This window comes from Bemisia tabaci, chromosome 4 (assembly GCF_918797505.1).
Source record: "Bemisia tabaci chromosome 4, PGI_BMITA_v3".
In the NCBI taxonomy this organism is placed as follows: domain Eukaryota; kingdom Metazoa; phylum Arthropoda; class Insecta; order Hemiptera; family Aleyrodidae; genus Bemisia; species Bemisia tabaci.
The window spans coordinates 62,382,369-62,405,636 of NC_092796.1; the positions used below are offsets into that span (position 1 = coordinate 62,382,369).

The following is a 23,268-nucleotide window of genomic DNA, read 5'->3' on the forward strand; positions in this document are numbered from 1 at the left end:
TACATTTCTCATGGGGTCAGGCCGAGGACCCTTAGGGTGGAAAGAGCCTTGCACAAAAAGGGCCAAAATTCGCCCGTTTTCGGGCCCTCGAAACAGGCCCGCCACATCCCATCTCGGGCCCTGGTACCAATTTTCTGGCCCGGGCCCCTAGCACAGGGGGGTCCGGGGGGCCTCCCCCGGGAAATTTTTGAAATTTTAAATCTATTTGGACGCATTATGAAGCTCTTATGATGGAGATTTTCCATCAATTTCTGCAGAATAATTACGCCTTTTTGTTTACTTTCAGCACCAAAAACTTTCGAATTGTTGCATTCAAAACAACTATAAATTTTTTTTTGAGGGGGCAGATGATAATTTTCAATTCTATGGGGACCCGGGCCCCCCTGGACTCCCCTTTCGTACGTCTATGGCAAGGAAGTTAAGCCATTAAAGTCGAGGATGCCCAGAAAGGATCCTCTTAGCATCCGACAACGGAAGAAAATGAAACACAGTTACTAAAAATATCATTCTACATATACTCAAAATCTTGAAAATCTCTAAAAAAGTAAGAAAAATTTTATAGTGCCCTAGCGTGTTTTTGAAACTTTATTCACCTTTTGCGGAATTTTTAGGGTAATTTTTTCACTTTTCCCTTCGAGACTAGGGTTACACATGAATTCGTAGTGGTTTGTCACCTGCGTCACGGGCCCCTCCAGGGCCCGGGCCCCGGTACCAAGGACCCAGTATCCCCCCCCTTGTGGCGGGCCTGCCTCGAAATCGGGGTCCGCGTGAGATTATGTTTCATCCTTAGGATGACCCTTCACACATTGTAAAATTTCAGATTGACTATACGAACCGTTTCCGAGATACACGGGTCAAAGTCCCCGATTTTACGGAATAATTTATAGTCGGAATTTGACATTAAAATACCTGCAGAAATGAGTGGAAATCGGGGACTTTGACCCGTGTATTTCGAAAACGGTTCGTATACTCAATCTGAAATTTTAGTCTGTGTAAAGGGTCATCCTAGGATGAAAACTAATCTCACATGGACCCCGATTTCGAGGGCCCAAAAACGGGCGAATTCGTGCAAGGCTCTTTGTCACGGAAAAAAGAGGAGACGAAGGGGACGCCCAGTAAATAAGTAGCGTTAGGTTGTGGGAGGACCGGGTACTGTGGCGGTTGGGCGTCGCGCGTCGCAGCGCGCCAGAGAGCGCTGTGCGGAAACGACTTTTATGCATATAAAAAACAAGAGGTAGGGGTTGTTGGATGATATGGACTTTTCCAATTAATTATGGTGGGACCATAATATTACTAACCCACATGTTGTGGCATTACTACAATTCATTAAAAATGCTCATATCATCCAACAAATTGGGAAGTGCCACAATTTTCGGGGATAACCCCCAACGCTTTTTTTCCGTCTAGCGTGTTCAGTGAAGCAAAAAAACTATTTTAAGGCCAACAATTTTTGTATATTTCTTCCTTAAAAACTTTCGAGCGCTCTCAAGAATACAGGGTGATATTTGAAGTCTCTATTCTCTATTATGCTGGATAGGAAGCGTTTGGACTGGAATCTTCCTGCAGGCTGAAAACATCCGACAAACTTGAACAGTGCGTCTGTCAAATTTTCCTATTATTTGTATTCATATTTCAAATTAATCCCAGCCTGGAAAGAAATTTTGGATGTTTTTTGCGCCAAATGATGCAGAATCATGCAACCCCTCTTACCGATGGCTGTCAATTTGTTTTTACATTTCCACCTTCAGGGTTATTTTGCCTGACTTAATCGCATTTATACATAGTTTTTTGCAAGAAAGATACGATAAATTACGTTAAAGGGACGGACCTTGTCTATAAATTAGGGAGACCTATACGTACCTGATAGGTGCCTGCGAGAAAGGAGAGAGATGTCAGAAATACCGCACTGAAAGCATCTAAAACCGCACTTGCAGTTTAAACTTAGAATGTTTAAGTGAGGGGGAAAATAAAAACAACAACAATTAAAAATATCTAAATCCTACTTCCTCAAAGAGAAGTCGCTTGTGCTGATTTTGTTTCGGACTTGGGATGTGTCTAATAGGTGTCCATCAAAGGGATGGGAGAAGGTAACAAAATCTAAAATAGCACCTATCTGGCCAATGAGTCCCTTTTTTATCTAAGTAAACCTCAGTTTTACTGTCTTAACAGTCATCATGGAAAAGTTACGTAGTTTTACTCATCTTTGGGTGAATTATTGTTCCAGTTTGATATCTTGTAAAGCACCGCTTGCAACTCCCGAGGACGAATTGGATTATGACTGGAACCTGGCAGGGAATACTTTCCATTCAAAAATGTCAGTCGAAAACCACGCCGCTTTCCAAAAATTGAAGGATGATTTCAAACGACAGATCAACTTTTCCGGAATGATATACAGGTATACTCCTCAAAATCTTGTTCCTAAAACCATGCACACAACGAAATAAGAATAAGTTGATCTCTAAACTGGATAGGTAATCGAAAAAAATAGGTAATATGTATTTTGGGGAAAAATCCAACTTAAAATTACAAAATTCAAAATTAAAACAAGATTTATATCATCAAATTGATTCAGCAATAAAAATGTTCAAAGGAATATTCTTTACAAAGCAGAGGAAAATCGGGGGGGGGGGGGGGGATCAATCAAGAAAATACAATAAATATTTTTCGTTTAACAAAAAAAGAAAAAAAAATGACAGGAGGTCTGCACCTTTGTAAACTGAGGTACGCATTTTTGTAGGCTCACCGTCGATATGCAAGATGCTATAATGCTAATATAACACCTTGATGCAACTATTCGTGTTCTCAGGATGTCTGTGTTGCATACGTTTATAATTGAAGGCGTTTTGGCCATTTCGCTCTTATTGCACGCGCGCACATCTCACTATTCCAAGCCATGGCAAGGTGTTTTTCTGACGAGCAAAAGACATTAGAACAAATTGAAGCAGACGAAAAGGCGGCAACCCTTACCATGGCTCAAAATTTATCTTTGACTCGGTGAATGGCGTGCAAAAGTGCTGTTGCGCCTAGTTGAAAGTGTGAAGTGCTCCGCCATTCATGATCACGAGGATATTTACTCTCAGAACTACACTTGGAGGCCTAATTTTAATCATATTCTCTCTTCAATTATGGATGTTCCTTATTGGTCACGAGCTCTCAACGACCCTTCAGGGTGACGTCATTAATTTTTAATGCTTAAAACTCTCGCTTGGAATTCTCAATGGACCCGCGTATTTTTCAGCGATTTTCCGACTTTGGCTTCAACGCTACCGTACTTCCACATCAGTGACGAGTACAGGATTTTCTCACCAGAGGGCGTCCATCTCATCGTCTGCGTTCATGGTCTCGAGGGCAACTCGGCTGATCTCCGCTTGGTGAAAACTTACCTAGAACTGGGCCTTCCTGGTGCTAACCTCGAATTCCTCATGTCCGAGTCCAACCAGGTAAACTCGAACACTATCAAAATTCAACAGCAAATATCATAACAAATGAAATGACGAGAGCTAAAGGGCCTTAATTTCATTGCAACGTTGCGAAGTTTCACTTGACAAATTATTGTTTTTACTCGGTAACTAGTTCTAGTTTTATTCAATTACGAAGGAGATTCACAGTGAATTTTAAAGGAAAATAATTGTTATCCGTCCTTGATTGAATGAATAAACTGTAAAGTAATATTTGTAACATTGCACTGCCACTAAGCCGCTTTTGGTTTTGACGAGAGCGGAAAGTTTGCATCTTTTGATTCGAATTATGCAAAATATAAGTACTCGCGGCTCTCATCCATCTTTAATTTGTCATGTGGTAATTTATCAATCAAATTATTTTGACCCACTAAGAAATCAAGCACTAACATATTTGTTTCGTTATCAGAATTTCACGGAAAATGCGGTTGACACCTTAAATACTTTCAATACTCATCACTTACAAATGAGAAATGTCAGTGAATGTCAACTCAAATTTCATGCTAAAAAAGGAACAAAGTTCCAAGTCTATTTAAGTCAAATTGACAACCAATCAATTTCAATAGATGCTCACGTAGCTCTTCAAGCACCACCACAACTAAGACAAATGGAAGCAAACACAAATTGGAAACGGAGAGCAAGGGAAAGAATGCGCGTTATAGACGGGGCAGCGATACAACTATTCGTGTTTGATGGATGTCCGTGTTGCATCTGTGAAATTGAAGGCGCGACGGCGCGATACGTGAATTGGCAGTGTTGCAATGCTCCGCCCAATGAGATCTCGCATACTTACTGCTAATTTGAACATTCACGTTATTGAACAATTCCGTTTTATTACGAGCTGACCTACTTCTCGTTTATTTAAAATAAGTGGAAAAATCAACAAGAGGAAAAAAAATGTATTTTTCTACTGAGAGAATAGATGCTCAAATATTGAATGCAACATCGAATCGCTTTCTAATCCGGCATCCGTTTGCCGGAGCTGTCTACTTGTTTTATTTTTTTTTATTTTTCTTTGCAAGTGAAAGGTTTGATTGAACTAAATTTCAGGCAAAATACTAAATTAATATTTTATTTTGCAATTACTATTGGGCGAGTTCAATAAGCTCAACGTATCTTGCGTGAAATTTTGATATGGAATTACACCATGCATGGAAGATATTTATACCATGTTTAGCAGTTTATTTATAAGATTTTCAATTTGTTTAAAATGCCCTGCATGACTCTTCGATACAGAGGAATATCGCGGTGCTTCAATCTGGCATATTTTGACGTATTTCTGAACTACATATCGACGGTGAAACTACCAAACCACGTATCTCGTTTGCGGTGTTTAAAAATCTCCGCTCACATTTTATTTTTTTGAAGTAGACCAAATCAATATCATTCCTTGAAATTTTCACAGAATTTTCTCCGCACGAAGAGGAAAAATCACGGAAATTTTCAAGACTGGACGTTAAGTAGCTTTTCATATAAAAAATAAAGTATGACAGAAAGTCTGCGACGTCGCAAACCGAGATACGTGGTTTGGTAGTTTCACCGTCGATATGGGCATTATGGCGTGAGCCCTGTTATGCATTTATTTTTACGGGTCGCACGGCTCATGTCTTAATGCATATAATTCTTTTAGACAGAAATACGTCCATTTATGATAAAAGGAACTATATTTGCATAGGAGTTTTGTGCGCAGCATAGTTCTTTTAGTATTAATACGTCCGATTCTCGCCTTGTCTGGTGTCTAGTAGTCCATAATTGGACGTATTTATGCCAAATGGAACTATGTGCAAGTGGAAAGATGGGGTGTGCTCGTTAGTTGAGGGCCATAAGAATGAATGGGAAATATAAAGCGCCAGTGACGTCAGCGGCAACGAACGAGCCCGGGCACGACGGGGAGATCAGTGGCGGGACTCATTAACTCCATGAGCCCTGTCCACAAGACTCTTGTGACATGCCCACGGCTCACGAGTTAGCGCTCAGTTCCTTTCGATTTAATGTAGAATCCCGCTTTTCCATTCTCTCAAAAGGAACTATATCCACCTTTACATTGTTTCTTATGCAGCTTCCACGAGCACACCCCATCTTTCCACTTGCGCGCATAGTTCCTTTTACCATAAATACGCCCAATTACTTTCAACTTTCTTGTTGACAGAACGATACGTTTTCGGACTTCGACACGATGACAGATCGTCTGGTAGCGGAGTTCCTGTACCACATCGACTCGTGCGGGATCAACCCGGCCAAGATAAGTTTCATTGGTCACTCCCTCGGAAACATCATCATCCGAGCGGCCATCGCCCGCCCCGAGATGAAGCCCTTCCTCAACCGCTTCCACACTTTTCTCTCTCTCTCGGGGCCTCACCTTGGAACCCTCTACAACAATAGTGGACTCGTCAACATGGGTAAGGCTTTTCATTTGTAATTTGTGAAATTAAACTTCATGTGATGTGAATAACATCACAAGTGCCAAAGTAAAAAAAAACCCACGTAGGAAATGGCCTCTAGATGAGCCTGCTCTCTTTAGATTTTTCGAGTATGACATAGCTCTCTTACCGCGGAAATCGCCAGATCTCCCCGCCGAGATAAAAGAAGAAGGGGACGGGGAGTGCAGCAAGAACAAAGGCGGGCTGATTGTTGAAATTGATAGACAAAGCTATGGACAAAGAAGACAAAAGGGATACGAAGGCAGCCTATTGGTGGAAGCGGGTGGTTGAAATGGACAAAAGAGGTAGGTAATAGACTAACTAGCAGCAACCATACGAGAGACCCTTTAGTTAGTCCATCATTTACCCTCTTGGTCTGCAACAACCACTAATTTCAACAGACAGGTTTGCTTTATACGCCCTATGTCTCCTTGATCTATCAATTTCAACAACCAGCCCGCAGACATCTTTTAGAGCCGAAACGAACACACAAAAATCGTCTTTATACCTACTCCTTTTTACTGGTTATAATAATGTGCCATTGATACACTGATCAACCACATGCGCGACTCGTGGGGCGATAGCTGATCCTAGGTCGCTCGGTCGACCCTATATTTATGTAAATAAAATTAGGATTTGTAGTTTCCAAATATTTTTCAGCTATCAACTTAAGCAAAAAAAAATATATATATACTCCTTCGATGAAGACTTTGGGATGATAGTTTTTCAAGATTCAAGGATGCGTCTTCTCGGTGTCCGATATTTCGAAACTAATGATCAACTAAAGCTGGAGTTTCTGAGGTTCTTAATTGGAATTCAAACGGAGATATGATGTGTTAAGAAGATGAAATAGGACAAATTTCACCGTTTTCTATGGAATTATGAATGTTTGCTCTCCTATGACTGAAAAACTACGCAAAAGATCGGGCTGCATTTCGGTGCCATGATTTCCTACGTTTTAGGGAAGTGCCTTTTTGGTGACCCAGCGCACGTACCGTCATGAGCTACATAGCGGCAAGACACATTTCTTTTAATTTTTATCATAGACACCTGCTTAAGGTTTTAAAGCCGATTGTGCGTGTTGTGTCTCTAGGAATGTGGTTCATGCAGAAATGGAAGAAATCTAACTCACTGCTACAGTTGGCGCTGAAGGACGCGCATGACGTGCGGGAAAGCTACCTGTTCAGGCTGAGCGAAGGTTGCCGTTTGAGCCATTTCCGGCACATACTTCTTTGCGGCTCCTCACAAGACCGATATGTTCCCCTTCACTCGGCCCGGATTGAGCTCTGCAAAGCTGCAGTCAAGGACACTACCGCCTTAGGTGAGACGATTTGGAATTTACAAATTAAATTTCGGAAAAAAACCGTCTATAGTTTTTACTCTCAGTACAACCTTTGTTGTGAAATTTAAAAAAAAAAAAAAAAAAAAAAAAAAAAAAACTTTGTTTAATTGGGGTAGAACTTCTCGTTTAGTCCAGGAGAGATATGGAAGAAGGAGGGCTAATTAGAGTACCTATATTGGGAGAGCACGAACATGTCGGTAATTTTGAGGTAAGGTCATGGAGTCATGGTTCACTAGAAAAAAAATCACATTGGATCTAGAGTCCAGACTCTTAAAAACATCGACAAGAAAAAGTACTCTTGATTCAATCAGAATTTAGCTTAAATCAAGAACCAAGCCTCTTACTTTAAGCGGATTTCGTTTTGATTCAAGCAAAAATCTGATTGAATCAAGAGTAATTTTTCTTGTCAATGTTTTCAAGAGTCCGGACTCTAGATCCTATGTGTTTTTTTTCCAGTGTTGGAGTCATCGCGATGCTGAGCGGGGTGCTCTGGGATCAGATTATTTTAAAGGCAAACAAGCACCGGACATATGACGCCATCGTCGTTTAAAGCATCGTGCTCATCTATGGTAATGAAGTGTGGCCTTTGACGAAAAGAACGCAAGAAATGTTGAGGGCAACTGAAATGGATTTTTGGCGGCGATCTGCCGTCACTTCGAGACGGGACCGTATCCGTAATGAGAGAATTTGCCATATGTGGCGTTTGGGGGTCGCAGAACGCCAGAGTGAGTTGTAGGAGCGACTTTATATGTATATGTAGGTCATGGAGCCTATAGGACCCAAAAGAGCAGGCAATCTATGAATTCTAATTATTCAGAGTGATTTATTATTACAATTGCGACGACCCGTCGTTTTTAAAGCACGCATTTGACTTGGTTTTTGCGTAAATTTACTCATTTTTCCGGAAGAACGCTCATTTATGTGCATTCTTATCTATCTTGGTTTCATGTAGGAATCTGAAGATTGGCTAGGACATTTTTAAAGTTAAAAGTTTGGCTACCCTTTTAGGCCCTTGGAGCTCCATATTACGACATGACCGACTCTCCCTCTACAGGCACTCTAGCTAGGACTAGCTCAAAACAAATCACATGATAGACTTTTCCTACAATAGTATCATCGTTGGCTGCGATGCAATGAGCTACAGATCTTGTCGCTATACGCTTGGATCTCGGCTTGTACGATATTGCCTGATTAGTGAATATTGCTCATATATATCTATGGTTACGCACCATGACTTGTCTTCCTTATGTCCTTCTCACGCTTATACACGCTTGTCTGATCCAGCTATATTTGTTACCTATCTATATATTTAATATCCTAAGGCCTTTTTTGGCCTCCAACAGTTTGTGCTAATTCGATCTCGGAAACTACTGGACCCATTTTCCTCGGATTTGTTCTAAATGAAAGCTCTTACGCTGTAGACGTGCCAACATCCCTTGGTTTTTCGATTTGCGCGACCGACGTTGCAAAATTTACCTCAATTGATAACGACATATTTGCATTTTTGACGCTGGACAGTTTTTGCTAATTCGATCTCGGAAACTACTGGACCGAATTTCCTTGGATTTGTTTTAAATGAAAGCTCATAGGGTCTATATGTGCCAAGATCCCTTCGTTTTTCGATTTGCGCGACCGAAGTTGCAAAATTTACCTCGATTTGATAACGACATATTTGCGTTTTTGACGCCGGACGAGTCATATGGTTGGGGGACCTCCCACCCTCTGATTTTCCGTTTCCCTCTCCACGTAAACCCATCCCTACCTGCTCACAACACGTGTCACCCTTCTACCCTAGCATGGGTCCTACGGCAGTTTCACTCATGTCGGGGGTCGGCTCATGTCTTCTTTCAAGAGAATTGGAGATTTATCTTCACCCTTTCGCACCGTTACATTTTCAAAAAGTGTTCTGATTTTCTTTTCCAGGAGTGTTATTTATTTTTCAAGGTTGTTTCTTTTTCTAAAAGTAGGTAATTTTTAGTTTCCTATTCTTTGCTTTTGAATTTATCATTTTGCCTCCAGGAAGTCCTCTAAGCACTGGTAGTAGCCGCGAGCCAACAGTTACTCGCGGAGCGAGTAACTGGGGGTCCAGGGGGCTTGCCCCCGGCTAGCGGCGCAAGCGAGCGTAGCGAGCTGAAGCAGCTAGTTATTCCCTTAATTCCTTCCCTTCCTTCCCTTTTCCCTACACGGCTAAAATCCGGGCCCAGCGCCGCAGAGTGTGGCGCCATACTCCAGCAAACTCCAGCACATAAGTGGTTTTGAACCTTAAGTATAAAACCGCGTATTTGCTGGTGCAACCTGCCACAAAGTTCAGCTAGTCCACTATCCACTGGTTGACTATACACTCATCTTTGACTTCTGTAAATAACTGACCAACCAATAATTAGGAAATAGCACGTAACATATAAAAATTTTTCAACGATTCGCCCGGGAAATACAACTTAAAATGCTTAAAATTGAAAAAAGGCGGTCGCACTTACACTGTACTTGTTACTAAACGTTCCAGGCTCGGCATACCGGGAGATGATACATAACATTTTGGTACCAATCATCAAGAAACCTGAAGTGACGTTCCTGCGCTACGACGTCCACCACGCGCTACCCAACACGGCCAACTCCCTCATCGGTCGCGCCGCCCACATAGCCGTTCTCGATTCCGAGCTCTTCATCGAGAAATTCCTCACAGTTACCGCCCTCAAGTATTTCAGATAGTCACCTCGAAACTCCTCCAGAGGCTCTGCCCTAAAGACGTGTTATTCAGAGATTTAAAGACTATAAATCGGCTGATTTTACTTCCCGCCTCCCGCACCCCATCTCTTAGTTGATTATTGAAATTGATAGACAAAGCAATAGAGTAAGAGGACAATAAGAAAATGGAACAAACCTGTCGGTTGAAACGGGTAGTTTTCAAAGTCTAAGGGGGAAAATGATGTACTAACTATGCCTATATAAAGGCTCTCATGGGTTGCCATAAGTGCCATAAGTTATTCTAATGCTTACTTCCCTTTTTCATTGCGACCACCCGCTTTCATCAATAAGAACGCTCCATCTTATCTTTGTCTTCTTTGTGTATCGCTGTTTTCATCAATTTCAATAACCAGCCCGCGGGAACAAAGGTTAGGCTAGAGCGGAAACCGTCGCTCAGTATTGATTTCCATAGTTTTTGTTGTTTTGTTTTTTCGTTTTCTTTTTTGCATTCTACTATATTAGGACTTTCATTGAAATCTGAACCAGATTAAAAATATAGGCATCCTCCAAGTGAGTTAAAGTTAGGTAAAAAATTATTTCAAGAAAACCTATACAAACTCATGTAATTTGTAGGTTTGAAGGTTAAGACAAGCAAAGAATAATACCCCCCCCCCCCCTTATTAAACAACCGCCGTATGTTTAATGCGCTTCCTCATAAGTCATCACCAATCTATAGTCTTTATATTGTTGGTAATACTGTGGTCGGCGTGCACGGGTGGAACAAGAAATATCTTGTGGGGCACAGAGAGGCACTCCGCCAAGAGACTCGACCCATCTTCAAGCGGGGGCTTAGAGGCTTTCCTCCGCAGAATTTTGAAAATTGAGACATGTTCGGAGCAATTTTGAGCTTTTCTTGCCGAAAATGTTTTGAAGTATACCTCCAAAGAATACAGAAATGCCACGCAGTCATTTCGCGTCATAGTGTCTCAGAAACCTTACCTTTTAGTCATGAGGTGGTCAAGTTGATGTGTAGGTATTCAGTTTATTTTTATCGATATCAATTTAAAAAGAAGTTCTTTTAATCACAAATCACTGTCATATTTTTGCTCAATCTACTCTTAAAGATTTTAATGCATGGACCAGACAGTATGGTTCAAAAATCTTTGCACTTATTATTTTTTAAGAGGTTTTGTTCTAAGATTATGCCCTACTTCCCTTTATATGAAGTCCGAACTATATACCTCGAAAAACGATAAAATGGTGCTCCGTAGGCCTGAATATAGTTTTAATCATGTAGGTATACGTTTCTCTCAAATCTATGAATGGCGTGGCTATGCTTACGTAGAAGGCGGATATTCATAGCCTCCACTCAAGAGGCACTAAGAACTTACCTACCACCTTAAAAAAGCTCAAATTTTGACTGTAACTTCCGTTTGCTCCTCCAGTGACCGTGCTCCAAATCGTCACTTCTCCTTTGTGTTCTTGTTTAAAGTAATTAAGATTCAATTTTGTGTAAAAATGGTTATTTCTTCGATTATTCATTCATTAAAAACTAATTCTGATGATCTACCTGTACAAATGTTCGTCCCAACAATCTCGTGATCTTGGATTCTCAAATACTCACTACTAAGTTTGCTTCTATTTGTAAATAATTCATAGTTTCTGAATTTCCATTCATATTATATTATTCTCATTGGGCGGTTTTAAGTACGTGTACATCATTGAAAAAGTTCAATGGTGCTCAAAAGTCTTTGAATTTCTTTAATAGGTGGTGTGATTTTTTTTCTTTTTCTTTTTATGCTTAGTTATTATAGCTCCTACATGCCTTGGTAAAGAGATCGTGATTATATTAACCGTATAAACCCGTATCCGCCCAAAATTTTCTATAAATATAGTCATATGATTATAAAATACCCTGTTCATTGATCGGTAAAATTTCAGGGTTGAATTGAAAATGGAAAATTTGCTTCCGCCTATTAAAGCTCTTGGAATTTTTCTCATACGTCATGGATACAGTACCTAATTGTAAAACTTCAATTTTCAATGCTCAATGTTAGACGCTTCAACATACGAGCTAGCAGAAAGTTAAGTCAGGTACATATGTCTCAAAAAGCAACCGATGATACGTGATTTTTATGATGGAGAATCTTTCTTCTTAGCTTAAAACCGTCCAAATGAACGTTTCAATTTCTCCAAAATATTATTGTACATTTGTAAATATGAAAATCTTCTCATTAGTTAAAATGTAATAAAATTGCCACTTCAATCAGAAAATTGGTGCCTATTATTTTCCTATTCTCCGGTGGATCCATGTTTCATGTTTTGAATTATTCTACATCCGGATGAAATAAATTCCCTATACTTCGCACTGAAATATCCACGCACGCAAATTTCTAATTTTCTCATTCTTATTCATAATCAACTGACTCAAGCGGAATAAGATTCGCCCACCTAAATATAGGCCACGTTGATGACGATGACTACTCACTTGAAAATAAGTTCGGTAATGTAAACCGTAAGTGCGGTGCTTAATACTGGCGCGTATTATTCGGTTCGTGTAACCATTAACTCGGTTCTGGGAACCGTCAAACTGAACACGAGGAAATCTCGGATACCTACTTAAATCGAGGAATGGAGAGCACGGATATATGACTCGAATATTGTGGCCGATGTATGACACTGTACCTCCGGTTTGATATGACGAAACTATTTTGCTCAGTATAGATGATACTATTTGTTTTTAGTGGATGTTTGTGTTGCTCATACCGAAAATTGAAGGCGTTAATTGGCTTCCCGCAATAATTTTGAACCGTTGCACTAAGCCAAATAAAAAGTTGGAGGTGATCGTCAATAGGCTCTGCTTTTAGCCACTCAAAGTTTTTGGGCGGCGCGGCGGTATACAAAAAATATTTTTCTTAGTTTTTTATCTTGATTTTCTTTTTTTCTTTTTATAATTGAACGTATTTATGCTAAAAAGAACTACGTGCAAGTGGAAAGATGTGGTGTGCTCGTGGAAGCTGCATAAGAAACAATGTAAAAGTGGTATGGTTCCTTTGAGAAAATGGAAAAGCGGGATTTTCAATTAAATCAAAAGGAACTGAGCGCTAACTCGCGAGTCCTGGGCATATGACAAGAGCATTGTGGACAGGGCTCATGATTTAAAGCGCCCCGACGACGAGCTCGTCACCACGTGCGTCTTCGTCGTCGCCGCTGACGTCACTGGCGCTTTTAAAGTCCCATTCATTCTCATGGCCCTCAACTAACGAGCACAGCCCATCTTTCCACTTGCACATACACTGTTAAAAATCGTTGATTCCGTCCGACGGAAAATCCGGAGTGAGAATGAACACGGGAGTGCGGTTCAGCGCGTAGGTGCTGAGACGGGCTGCATGTGTAGTCAAAGCACTCCGCACCGGAGCTGCAGTACGGCCCGGAGTCACGCGCACCTTCTCTCCCTCGCACTAGCGCTATATACTGTCTCTTCTCCCCTTTAAGCCTACCACTCTCAGAATGAAAATGAAAAATTTAAAGAGAAAAAAATAGAAAAAATAATAGAATAGTGGAAATAATAGAATAGTCGAAATTATGGTATAACAGAGACAATAGAAAAGAAATAAAATAAAGTAAATCAAATATATGATAAAATGAAGTCAAAGACTAAATTGAAGTAAATAATTAGAGGGAGCAAGGAGATGAAGAAAAAAATAAAATAAGGGAAACAACTAAATGATGTTAAAGAATAGAATGAATTTTAAGAGTAAAGTGAAGTCCAAAAATTATGATGAAGTATTAAAAGAAATCACAGTAAATATAAAACAAAGTAAAGGAATGAGAAGTAAATAATTAAAGAAAAAAAAATGAAGTGCTTGAAAAAATAAAATAGAGTGAAGAAAAAATAGAGACAACAAGGAAATAAAACAAAGTAAAACGATAAAATATAGTTAAAAAATATAGTAAAGTAAACTAAATACACGGACAAATCCAGGTAGATTGAAAATATCTTAGCGGCCCGTTCAAATCGACGTTAAATACCGTTTTTGCGTCACTTCATGCATCGTTCGCTATAGCTCAATCGGTAGGGTCGTCGGTTAGTGTTAGGTAGGTCCCGGGTTCAATTCCCAAGGTAGGTAGAAAATTTCTAACCTTCAAAATCGGTTAAATCACGTACCAATGGTTTCATTATTTTTATTTTTCATGGTTTCAAAAATTATTTCCACAATTAACCCCTTTCCACCATCCCCTAGCTGCGAACCCCTAAATTTGCGGCTCCCGCGAATCCGTCCGGCGTCGGAGTGATTTCTATGCGTACGGCACCCAAAATCCGTCCAGCCGATTCTCCGTCGGAGTGACTCCTCGGTCCGGCGAAGTGAGGGCCCGTTCTTACTCGCGCTTGTGCTGAGTCTCACTCCGTTTTTTTTTAACAGTGTAGTTCCATTTAGCATAAATACGTCCAATTGAGAATACTTTATTTAAATTAATAATTATTCTAGGCTAGTGGGCGGACCAGGGCTGCAATTACTTGCTTGCACAAGAAGGAGGCCCCCGCTACAAAGTATTTTTTCTACCCCTCCTAACATACAATTTTTAATTTTTTTTCAAAACGCAGCATTTTCCTCCTTTCTCTAATGCGTAATTAAGGTAGTAGGTTGCCATCTTCCCTTTTCCCCTTACAATATGAGCCAAAAAATGCCTCACATTTCCCTGAAAGGAGTAAATATTTAAATTTCTCGGGGGAGGCTCCAGGCATCCCTCTACTCTAATAAGTTCGCTTGCAAAACCTTCCCCCTCTCTCCACAGAGAGGTGCACATTTACACCGAAAAAAAAGTCGCTGATTTGACATTCTGAATGTAAAAAAGTGTGCAAGAACTCACAAAACGCTAAATTAACCACTACAGCAGTTACATTAGCAATGTAAAGATGTATAAAACTAGCTATACTATGGCGGTTAATACAGCGTTTTGTGAGTTCTCACACACTTTTTCACATCAAGAATATTCATTCAACATCACTTTTTTTTAGTGTAGTCGGTCCGCACCTCAGACTGCGCCTAGGGGCTCAAAAATCCTGAGTCTAGCCCTGAGGTAGACCTAACTAAAAAATGTCAAAAATCATGGGTGCTAATGAAAAAATATTATGATGGATAAAATTTAAGTATGTTTATTATATTTAAGATAAGGATAAAAATTAGAGATGGGATAGCTGGATACAAAGAACGTGTAGGTAGACGTGGCTCATACAGAAATGCACTTTGAGCTGTCTTCTGTAAGACGGCGGCGGCAGATAAGTGAAACCATCAGGAGACGGCGCACTATAGTTGTGGAGTTACTTTAATGCCGAGTGATTCGATGAAATAGTAGTTCCTACCCCTGGGGAACTTGAAGAGCCCTTGGAGACCCCATTCCTTGCCGAATGAGTTAACTGCAAGCCAATGAGGGGTACCGTCATCTTCTATGCCCCAACCGATTAGTTTTACCTTGTGAGAGCCCTCGTACCCTGCATTGCTGCTCTTATTATATACACCTTAAAAAACACAAATTCATTGATTGATGACTTGCGGTTGTATCGACGCGCGTAAAAAGAAGTTAAGAACATTTTCGCTTTTTTAGGCCGGAATTTTAATCCTTGTTTATGCAGCGACTCAGATTGATGGACTCCCAACATTTTGTCGTCTCTCTGACAAAAGGCCGTATCTCCATTTTCACGTGAGCCCCAGAAGTTATAGACTAGAAAGGTCCATAGAGGTCATCTTAGAGATGGGTATACGCCCTCACCTCAGAGGAACGACGACTCATCTGATGAGAGCGCCTCATTAGTTAAACAAGATCGACAACAGAACAATTACTTACTGAATTAAAATGGGCCTGTTGCAAACTTTTGCTAGAGCAAAAATAAGAGTTGTTCCTCTCAGAAAGTGTCTCAAAAATCACGATGAGCGCATTGGCAATGTCTGAAATGCACTCTTTAATTCACAATCTGCGTGAGAAATTTGCGTTTTTTCGAGCTTCCCGCTTCAAAAATGATACCACGGCACAGATGAACATTTCGTTAGAGGAGTCATTCCATCCAACCCCTGCTCGCAAGGATACTACGCAATACTCAACATAGCCGACGCCAATCCGCCAAATCACATGTGCGACAGGACGATGGAACTAACCACCGGATAACAACCGGCGCGGCGTGTTTACATTCACATTTTTCTCGCGCTGTTAGGTATCTTCGTACGGTGGCTTATGGCAAGTACGCTGCAAATCGTGATTCAGTTTTGCCACTTTGGGAGATCAAACTAGATGACATTTTAAGAGTTTTGAGTCGAAGAGGCATTTCCAAAATGGTGGCAGATCCAAGATGGCGGCCATTCAAAATGGCGGCCGGCGCGTACTTTGAGCCGCTATAGATCGAGATCCACTGAACCGATTTAACTTTTCTTTTTTTTGTTTTAAAGATATTTTAAAGGTAAATATAAAAAAATTACAAAATTTTTGATTTTGACAATATACAGGGTGTTTTTTTCACAAAAACTGGGTTTCGCGTGTGGAAAAAAAGCTTGTAATTCGCATAACTTTCAAAATCGCATTATTAAGGTCACTTTAAATACTCACCATGTAAAAGAGCGTCTTTTAAGCTTTCCAACGATATATTACATGATGGGTCTATAATTTAAGGTTTCCGCCCCATTGCGATCCGCGCGGCGGCGGCACAGCGCGAGCCTGCATAAATTAGTCCACGGGCATATGTTGAAAAGAAACCTCCCGTGGAATAGTAAATGGAGTAAGTGTGGAAAATGGCCTAATCTCTTCTATTCGATGCGTAGAAAAATAATTTTGATGTTGTCAAGCTCAATTTTGCGTCCAACCCCTCCAATTCAAGATGGCCGCCAAAATGGGAGCTCGGGGGTTGAAGATGTTGGAATTTGTTTTTGATGTCGTGCATGGGGTCTATCACTATGTAATTTTGGTCGTAGAATCCGAATTTGAGGTCCAAAATTGTCTCCGGCTCAAAGGGATGCCCAAAATCCAATATGGCCGCCAAAATTTCCACGATAGGGTCAAATCTCCGAGAGTTGCGTAGAAGGCCGAGTAGGATATCTTTCATAGGGTTTTTTGGGTCGTAGATTTCGCCGATGAGGTCAGAATTTTGCTACAGGTTTATTGAAGCCCCAAAATTTCAATATGGCGGCCAAATGACTGCCGTTGCGGGGTGAAATATTTTGTTGAGGCTCGTATCGTCGAGTGAGGTGTCCCTGCATGGGTTTTTTGGGTCGTAGATTTCGCCGGTGAGGTCAGAATTTCGCCACAGGTTTATTGAAGCCCCAAAATTTCAATATGGCGGCCAAATGACTGCCGTTGCGGGGTGAAATATTTTGTTGAGGCTCGTATCGTCGAGTAAGGTGTCCCTGCATGGGTTTTTTGGGTCGTAAATTCCACAAATGAGGTCCAAATACCCAAACAGACCCATAAAAGTTCTCTAAGAACCAAAATGGTGACCAACATGGCTGCCGCTCAGATAGAGAGAACGTTAAAGAAGTTACATTTCATGCAATGATGAATTTTCATGTATGTGTTGTACTCCGTTGATTCCAGATGTAGTCCTCTAGTACATCGGAGTGTTAGCGGTAGCGGTCTGTAGTACATCTAGGACATGCTTAAGAACGTATTTCCCGACTTTTCCCAAGAAGATGCTTTTCTCGATGGAAGGACAAAATACACTATTCTGAATACAAATCTTATTCGTTCGTTTTCCGTCTGGAAAATAGGGTGAATATTTTGTATATATCCGGTAGGACAAATCGTGTGCAGTTTTGATTGATTAGAATATCTCACTGAGTCTACCATGAAATTTAATTCAAAACTGTCCTTGAAAAACACTTTACGCATTCATGGTACTGTTAAATCTACATGACCGAAATTTATTACAATTATTTTGTGAGGATGAATAAATTAATTTCAGTCTCAGTGTCAAACACGAACAAATTACTGAACACAATGAAAATTAATTCTAGTATACGATTTGTAGCAATTTCGTATGCAGATAGTGTTCGGTTTTCGCACGCCTCATCCTACTTAACAGCAGGAACGTTAACTTAACAAGTGAGAAGCTTTCCGGAAAAAGGGCACATCGCAAAAAATTGCGTATGAGAAAAATGCATCGTAAGTTTCCATCATTACTTTCCGGTCACTGATGATAACTTACATCGAAGCTTGAACTCCCGATTTCGAACGTAAGTAACAGTCAGTAGCCATAATTTAATGATGGAAACTTCAAATGCATTTTTCTCAAAGGCCATTTTTTGCTATGTGCCCTTTTTCCGGAAAGCTCTTCAATTACATAGACGTATTGCTGAGTATGAGGCAAGGATCTCATATAGTTACTCTAGGAGGAATCTTAGGGCTGAGCCCAGATACCTTGCTGAAATTGGCAATAGGAGCCTGAGTTTCAAAATTCCATAGAAATTCTTACAATCGGCTACAGAAAGCAATAGAATTCGTATGGCTGGTTTTAGGGAGCGAAGGAAACCAAACAGCCATGCTAAACAGTTTATTGCCAAGCAATAACTTTATCGCCGTTGTCTATCGAATCCTGCAAGAAACTGCGTACCTATAGCCGTCAATAGATGCTATAAGAAATCCTATAGCCGGCTATAGGTCTATGGCATTTGGGAACATAGATCCTAAAGCCAATTTTCACCAGGGTAAAGATATCCTCTTTTCCCTATCGAATGAAGATTTTCTAGAAAATTGCAGCATGATAGGAGAAAATGGATACCATTTCCGGCTTTGACAGTCGAATGTACAGGATGTCCTAAATCTCACGTGTCAGAATTTTTTCTACATGCGTTATTTTAGGCCGGACACAGTCCAGGACCACGAGGACAAAGAGAGCTGACCCGAGGAGTGCAGCTTTCGTCATCCCAAAGCCCCCTCGGCCACCCTTGGGAGCTCAAAGGACGAGGGAGGATTCCAACTTTGGAGAGCAGGATTCTCACAACAATTTTAAAAATTAGCTGAAGTTTAAGATAAATCAATACAAAAAAGTCCACCATCAGCCAATGCCTGTGCGCAGTATTGGTAGCTCTTCGAGGGGAAATTAAATTTTCCGAAAGTGTATCCTCCTCCCCTTAAAACGCATGTGTCGGACATTTCGACTCCTGCAACATTCTTAATGTTAGAGAGCAATAAGGTTAAGTAATATTCCTGCAATCACTGAACAGACAATTTCATGCTGTGTCGAAGGATTTTCCCCCGAACATTTTACTTTTTTGCCGTGTCTATGACTGCAAAATTTTCTGAGTATCATATAAGTCATAAATTCTCTCCAAAAGGAAGTGTGGGTTGCGAAATCTCATAAGCGTTGCAAATTACGTGGCATGCGTATCCGCTTCACTTATTTTCTTGACATTCTGGACTACATCCGGAATCAACGTGAGCATGTCCTAGATGTACTACAGACCGCTACCGCTAACACTCCGATGTACTAGAGGACTACATCTGGAATCAACGGAGTACAACACATACATGAAAATTCATCATTGCATGAAATGTAACTTCTTTAACGTTCTCTCTATCTGAGCGGCAGCCATGTTGGTCACCATTTTGGTTCTTAGAGAACTTTTATGGGTCTGTTTGGGTATTTGGACCTCATTTGTGGAATTTACGACCCAAAAAACCCATGCAGGGACACCTTACTCGACGATACGAGCCTCAACAAAATATTTCACCCCGCAACGGCAGTCATTTGGCCGCCATATTGAAATTTTGGGGCTTCAATAAACCTGTGGCGAAATTCTGACCTCACCGGCGAAATCTACGACCCAAAAAACCCATGCAGGGACACCTCACTCGACGATACGAGCCTCAACAAAATATTTCACCCCGCAACGGCAGTCATTTGGCCGCCATATTGAAATTTTGGGGCTTCAATAAACCTGTAGCAAAATTCTGACCTCATCGGCGAAATCTACGACCCAAAAAACCCTATGAAAGATATCCTACTCGGCCTTCTACGCAACTCTCGGAGATTTGACCCTATCGTGGAAATTTTGGCGGCCATATTGGATTTTGGGCATCCCTTTGAGCCGGAGACAATTTTGGACCTCAAATTCGGATTCTACGACCAAAATTACATAGTGATAGACCCCATGCACGACATCAAAAACAAATTCCAACATCTTCAACCCCCGAGCTCCCATTTTGGCGGCCATCTTGAATTGGAGGGGTTGGACGCAAAATTGAGCTTGACAACATCAAAATTATTTTTCTACGCATCGAATAGAAGAGATTAGGCCATTTTCCACACTTACTCCATTTACTATTCCACGGGAGGTTTCTTTTCAACATATGCCCGTGGACTAATTTATGCAGGCTCGCGCTGTGCCGCCGCCGCGCGGATCGCAATGGGGCGGAAACCTTAAATTATAGACCCATCATGTAATATATCGTTGGAAAGCTTAAAAGACGCTCTTTTACATGGTGAGTATTTAAAGTGACCTTAATAATGCGATTTTGAAAGTTATGCGAATTACAAGCTTTTTTTCCACACGCGAAACCCAGTTTTTGTGAAAAAAACACCCTGTATATTGTCAAAATCAAAAATTTTGTAATTTTTTTATATTTACCTTTAAAATATCTTTAAAACAAAAAAAAGAAAAGTTAAATCGGTTCAGTGGATCTCGATCTATAGCGGCGCAAAGTACGCGCCCGGCCGCCATTTTGAATGGCCGCCATCTTGGATCTGCCACCATTTTGAAAATGCCTCTTCGACTCAAAACTCTTAAAATGTCATCTAGTTTGACCTCCCAAAGTGGCAAAACTGAATCACGATTTGCAGCATTTGGCCCTTTTTTGGCGCTAAGCCACCGTACTATCTGCCTTGATTGAGCTCGTGCTTTCCTCAACTTGCGCCCGGAAGCGTCGGCTATGTTGAGTAGGGATTGAATGGAACGACTCATCTAACTAAATGTTCACCTGTGCTGTGGTATCCTCTTTGAAGCGGGAATCTTTTTTTTGAAAAAAGGCAAATTTTTCACGCAGATTTTAAAGATTTTTGGGACAGTATTTGTAAGGAACAACTCTTGAGCAAAGTTTGCAACAGGCCCATTGATCTTGACCCTAGAGCTGCACGTCACGGTAAATCAATTACTTAATCTTTACTAAAATTAATTTTCTTTTTACTTGAAATTCGCTCAAGTGAGAAATATTGGCGCAAAACATCGCGTAGAATTGGCGTTAAAGCAAAAGGAACTATATCAATTTTGACTTGATCCGTATCATGCATGTACTCTAATGGATCTCAGGGTTCATGTCAGAATGGATGTTGTTCCTTTTGATTTAAAGGCGACCTATTATAGGTAGGTGTATTATGCATGCATAATGTCGCGTCAAAGGTCAGTAAATACATTTATCTTTTGCTCTCATAATCCAGTCAAATTAGTTGTAAAAAAGGGCAATCTGGAAATAGGGCAATATATGTATAGAGGTTTTTTGCGGAAACATGTTGTAATCGGTCTCCAGAACTACATAACAAAAGTTTATCGAAATCGTCTGTCCGCTAAGGCCTCCACCTTGAAAAAGGACGGGCTGGGGGGCCAAAATACGCCGCCGGCGACCGGTTTTTCGCTCATACTTACCTAAAAACAATCAATCCTAAGAGAACATATTACCGGACCTTTTATAAAGAGCACAAAATTTCCTATGAGAAATAGTATATATCTTTTAATTTGAAAAAATAGGGAGCGAAACGTCCTGTCTTTCAGTGTTTTTTAATGCTTTAGCCTTGTTTACCACTGTTTAATTCCCTCCCTATTTATTCGTATAATCGGGCTATGTTCTTTTGTGCTGTATATATACATCTGTGACTAAATTTCGATAGACATTTTACTGTAATATTTTTGCCTGTGCTCTGCATGAACCATTTCATCAATTTTACCCAGCCATTCTTCAAACTTATTGTCTTTCATCTGTTCCTACAGTTTTTCTCAAATCCAATGCTGTATCATCATTTCCAATCTCACCAAACGTAGTGTGGCCGCCGCGCCAATCGGCGCGAAATGTATATTAGTACCTATAAGATTGCGGGAATACTTCACGCATTGCGCCAAACACAGTGCGGTCGCTGGTCGGCAAGAAGCGCATATGAGCGCCTACCAAACTGCAGAAATACTTCACGCATTGCGCCAAACACTGTGCGTTCACGGGCGCCGGCGGCTTATATTGGCCCCCTAGCCCTGTCCGCCTTCTTTCAAGTCGGATGCCTTAGCGGCCTTTCGGTAAACTTTTGCTAAGTTGTTTTGGTGGGAGATTGCAACATGTCTCTGCAAAGAAACCTTCTATGTATCGATTTCTCCAGAAAAATGATATATTGTCTTGATTATCAATAATTGTATTTATAATATTTAGGCCGAACTTACCTGATTCATACCCTCTAAAGTCGTCGTACATCGTAAAGCCGGCTGCGACCGATCCATTCACATAGATCTCAGTTTGTAGTTTTTTTGCATTTGTTGGCGCCCATCCAAACTTAGCGGCTAGAAAAGTATCATTTTGACGACAGTTAGGATGCTTTAACCTCTAACTTGGATCGGGGAAAAAATGAAAAATCGCTGTATTGCTGCCTGTAAGATTAATTTTTGGTTGGCCGACTAGGAATTCTTTTAGGTTAAGGTTTTTTTTTAATTTTTCCAATTTGCCCCCTCATTTAACTTTATTTCATTCATGATATTTCGCTTTCTGCATTTGAGAATGCTATTATACAAAATCTATTAAGATAAATAAACTGGACCTGATAAAATATAAGGGTATTTTCAGAATTCTTTTAAACTTTCCAAATTAAATTCAAAATTGTTCCTAGTATTTCGCCTTAAAGCTCAATTTTTGGTTACCTAGGACTTAGAGTTTCCAAGTTGTTTCTCTAATTTTGTTGAAAAATATTTCCTGAATATTTCTTAAGAATGTGTTTCTTAAAAATCAAAATTAAACTTTGTTAAAAGAAGTGTTTCGCGGTGTCGTGCCATGCAGGCTGCCCGCATGGCACACCGGATTTATTCCCTTGGATTTAATTACTTACTTTTGTGAATATCTTCGGTGAATTTCTTATCATAATTTTCGTTGGTGCATTTCTTGTCGCACCAGTTGTATTCTCTTGATGGAAGGGTGGAGCAGTCTGGCAAATCACCATCAGAAGCCATCATTCTATCGTTGCCTCTGTGCGAGCAGGGCTGTGGCTTAAACGGTACGCAGCCCTAGCAAAAATTCTTAACATCAGTTTAAGAAACTAATTTTTAGGTGGTTGAGGGTCACGGATAAAAATCTTAGGTGCTTATAGCCAGATAGTAGGTGACATTTACCATCTTGGATTCCCAGACTCGAC

General features: G+C 40.5%; 2 protein-coding genes across 2 annotated transcripts in view; one reads left to right on the top strand and one right to left on the bottom strand.

Moving 5' to 3' along the window:
- LOC109031748 (uncharacterized) overlaps positions 1 to 14,132 on the top strand; it is a 60,821-nt gene extending 46,689 nt beyond the window's left edge. The window contains exons 16-20 of the mRNA XM_072299654.1: positions 2,143 to 2,395; positions 3,239 to 3,440; positions 5,608 to 5,857; positions 6,972 to 7,199; positions 9,724 to 14,132. Coding sequence (XP_072155755.1) covers positions 2,143 to 2,395; positions 3,239 to 3,440; positions 5,608 to 5,857; positions 6,972 to 7,199; positions 9,724 to 9,929 — 1,139 coding nt within the window. The 3' untranslated portion in view covers positions 9,930 to 14,132. The remainder of the gene's footprint in view (positions 1 to 2,142; positions 2,396 to 3,238; positions 3,441 to 5,607; positions 5,858 to 6,971; positions 7,200 to 9,723) is intronic.
- A 915-nt stretch (positions 14,133 to 15,047) lies between these two features.
- Positions 15,048 to 23,140, bottom strand: LOC109031789 (cathepsin B-like cysteine proteinase 4; the record flags this gene model as incomplete). Its single annotated transcript, XM_072300236.1, is given in 3 exon segments — positions 15,048 to 15,426; positions 22,310 to 22,426; positions 22,966 to 23,140. Coding segments are annotated over 3 exon segments (504 nt in total), but the record flags the coding sequence as incomplete, so codon positions are not given.
- Positions 23,141 to 23,268: the final 128 nt, after the last annotated feature.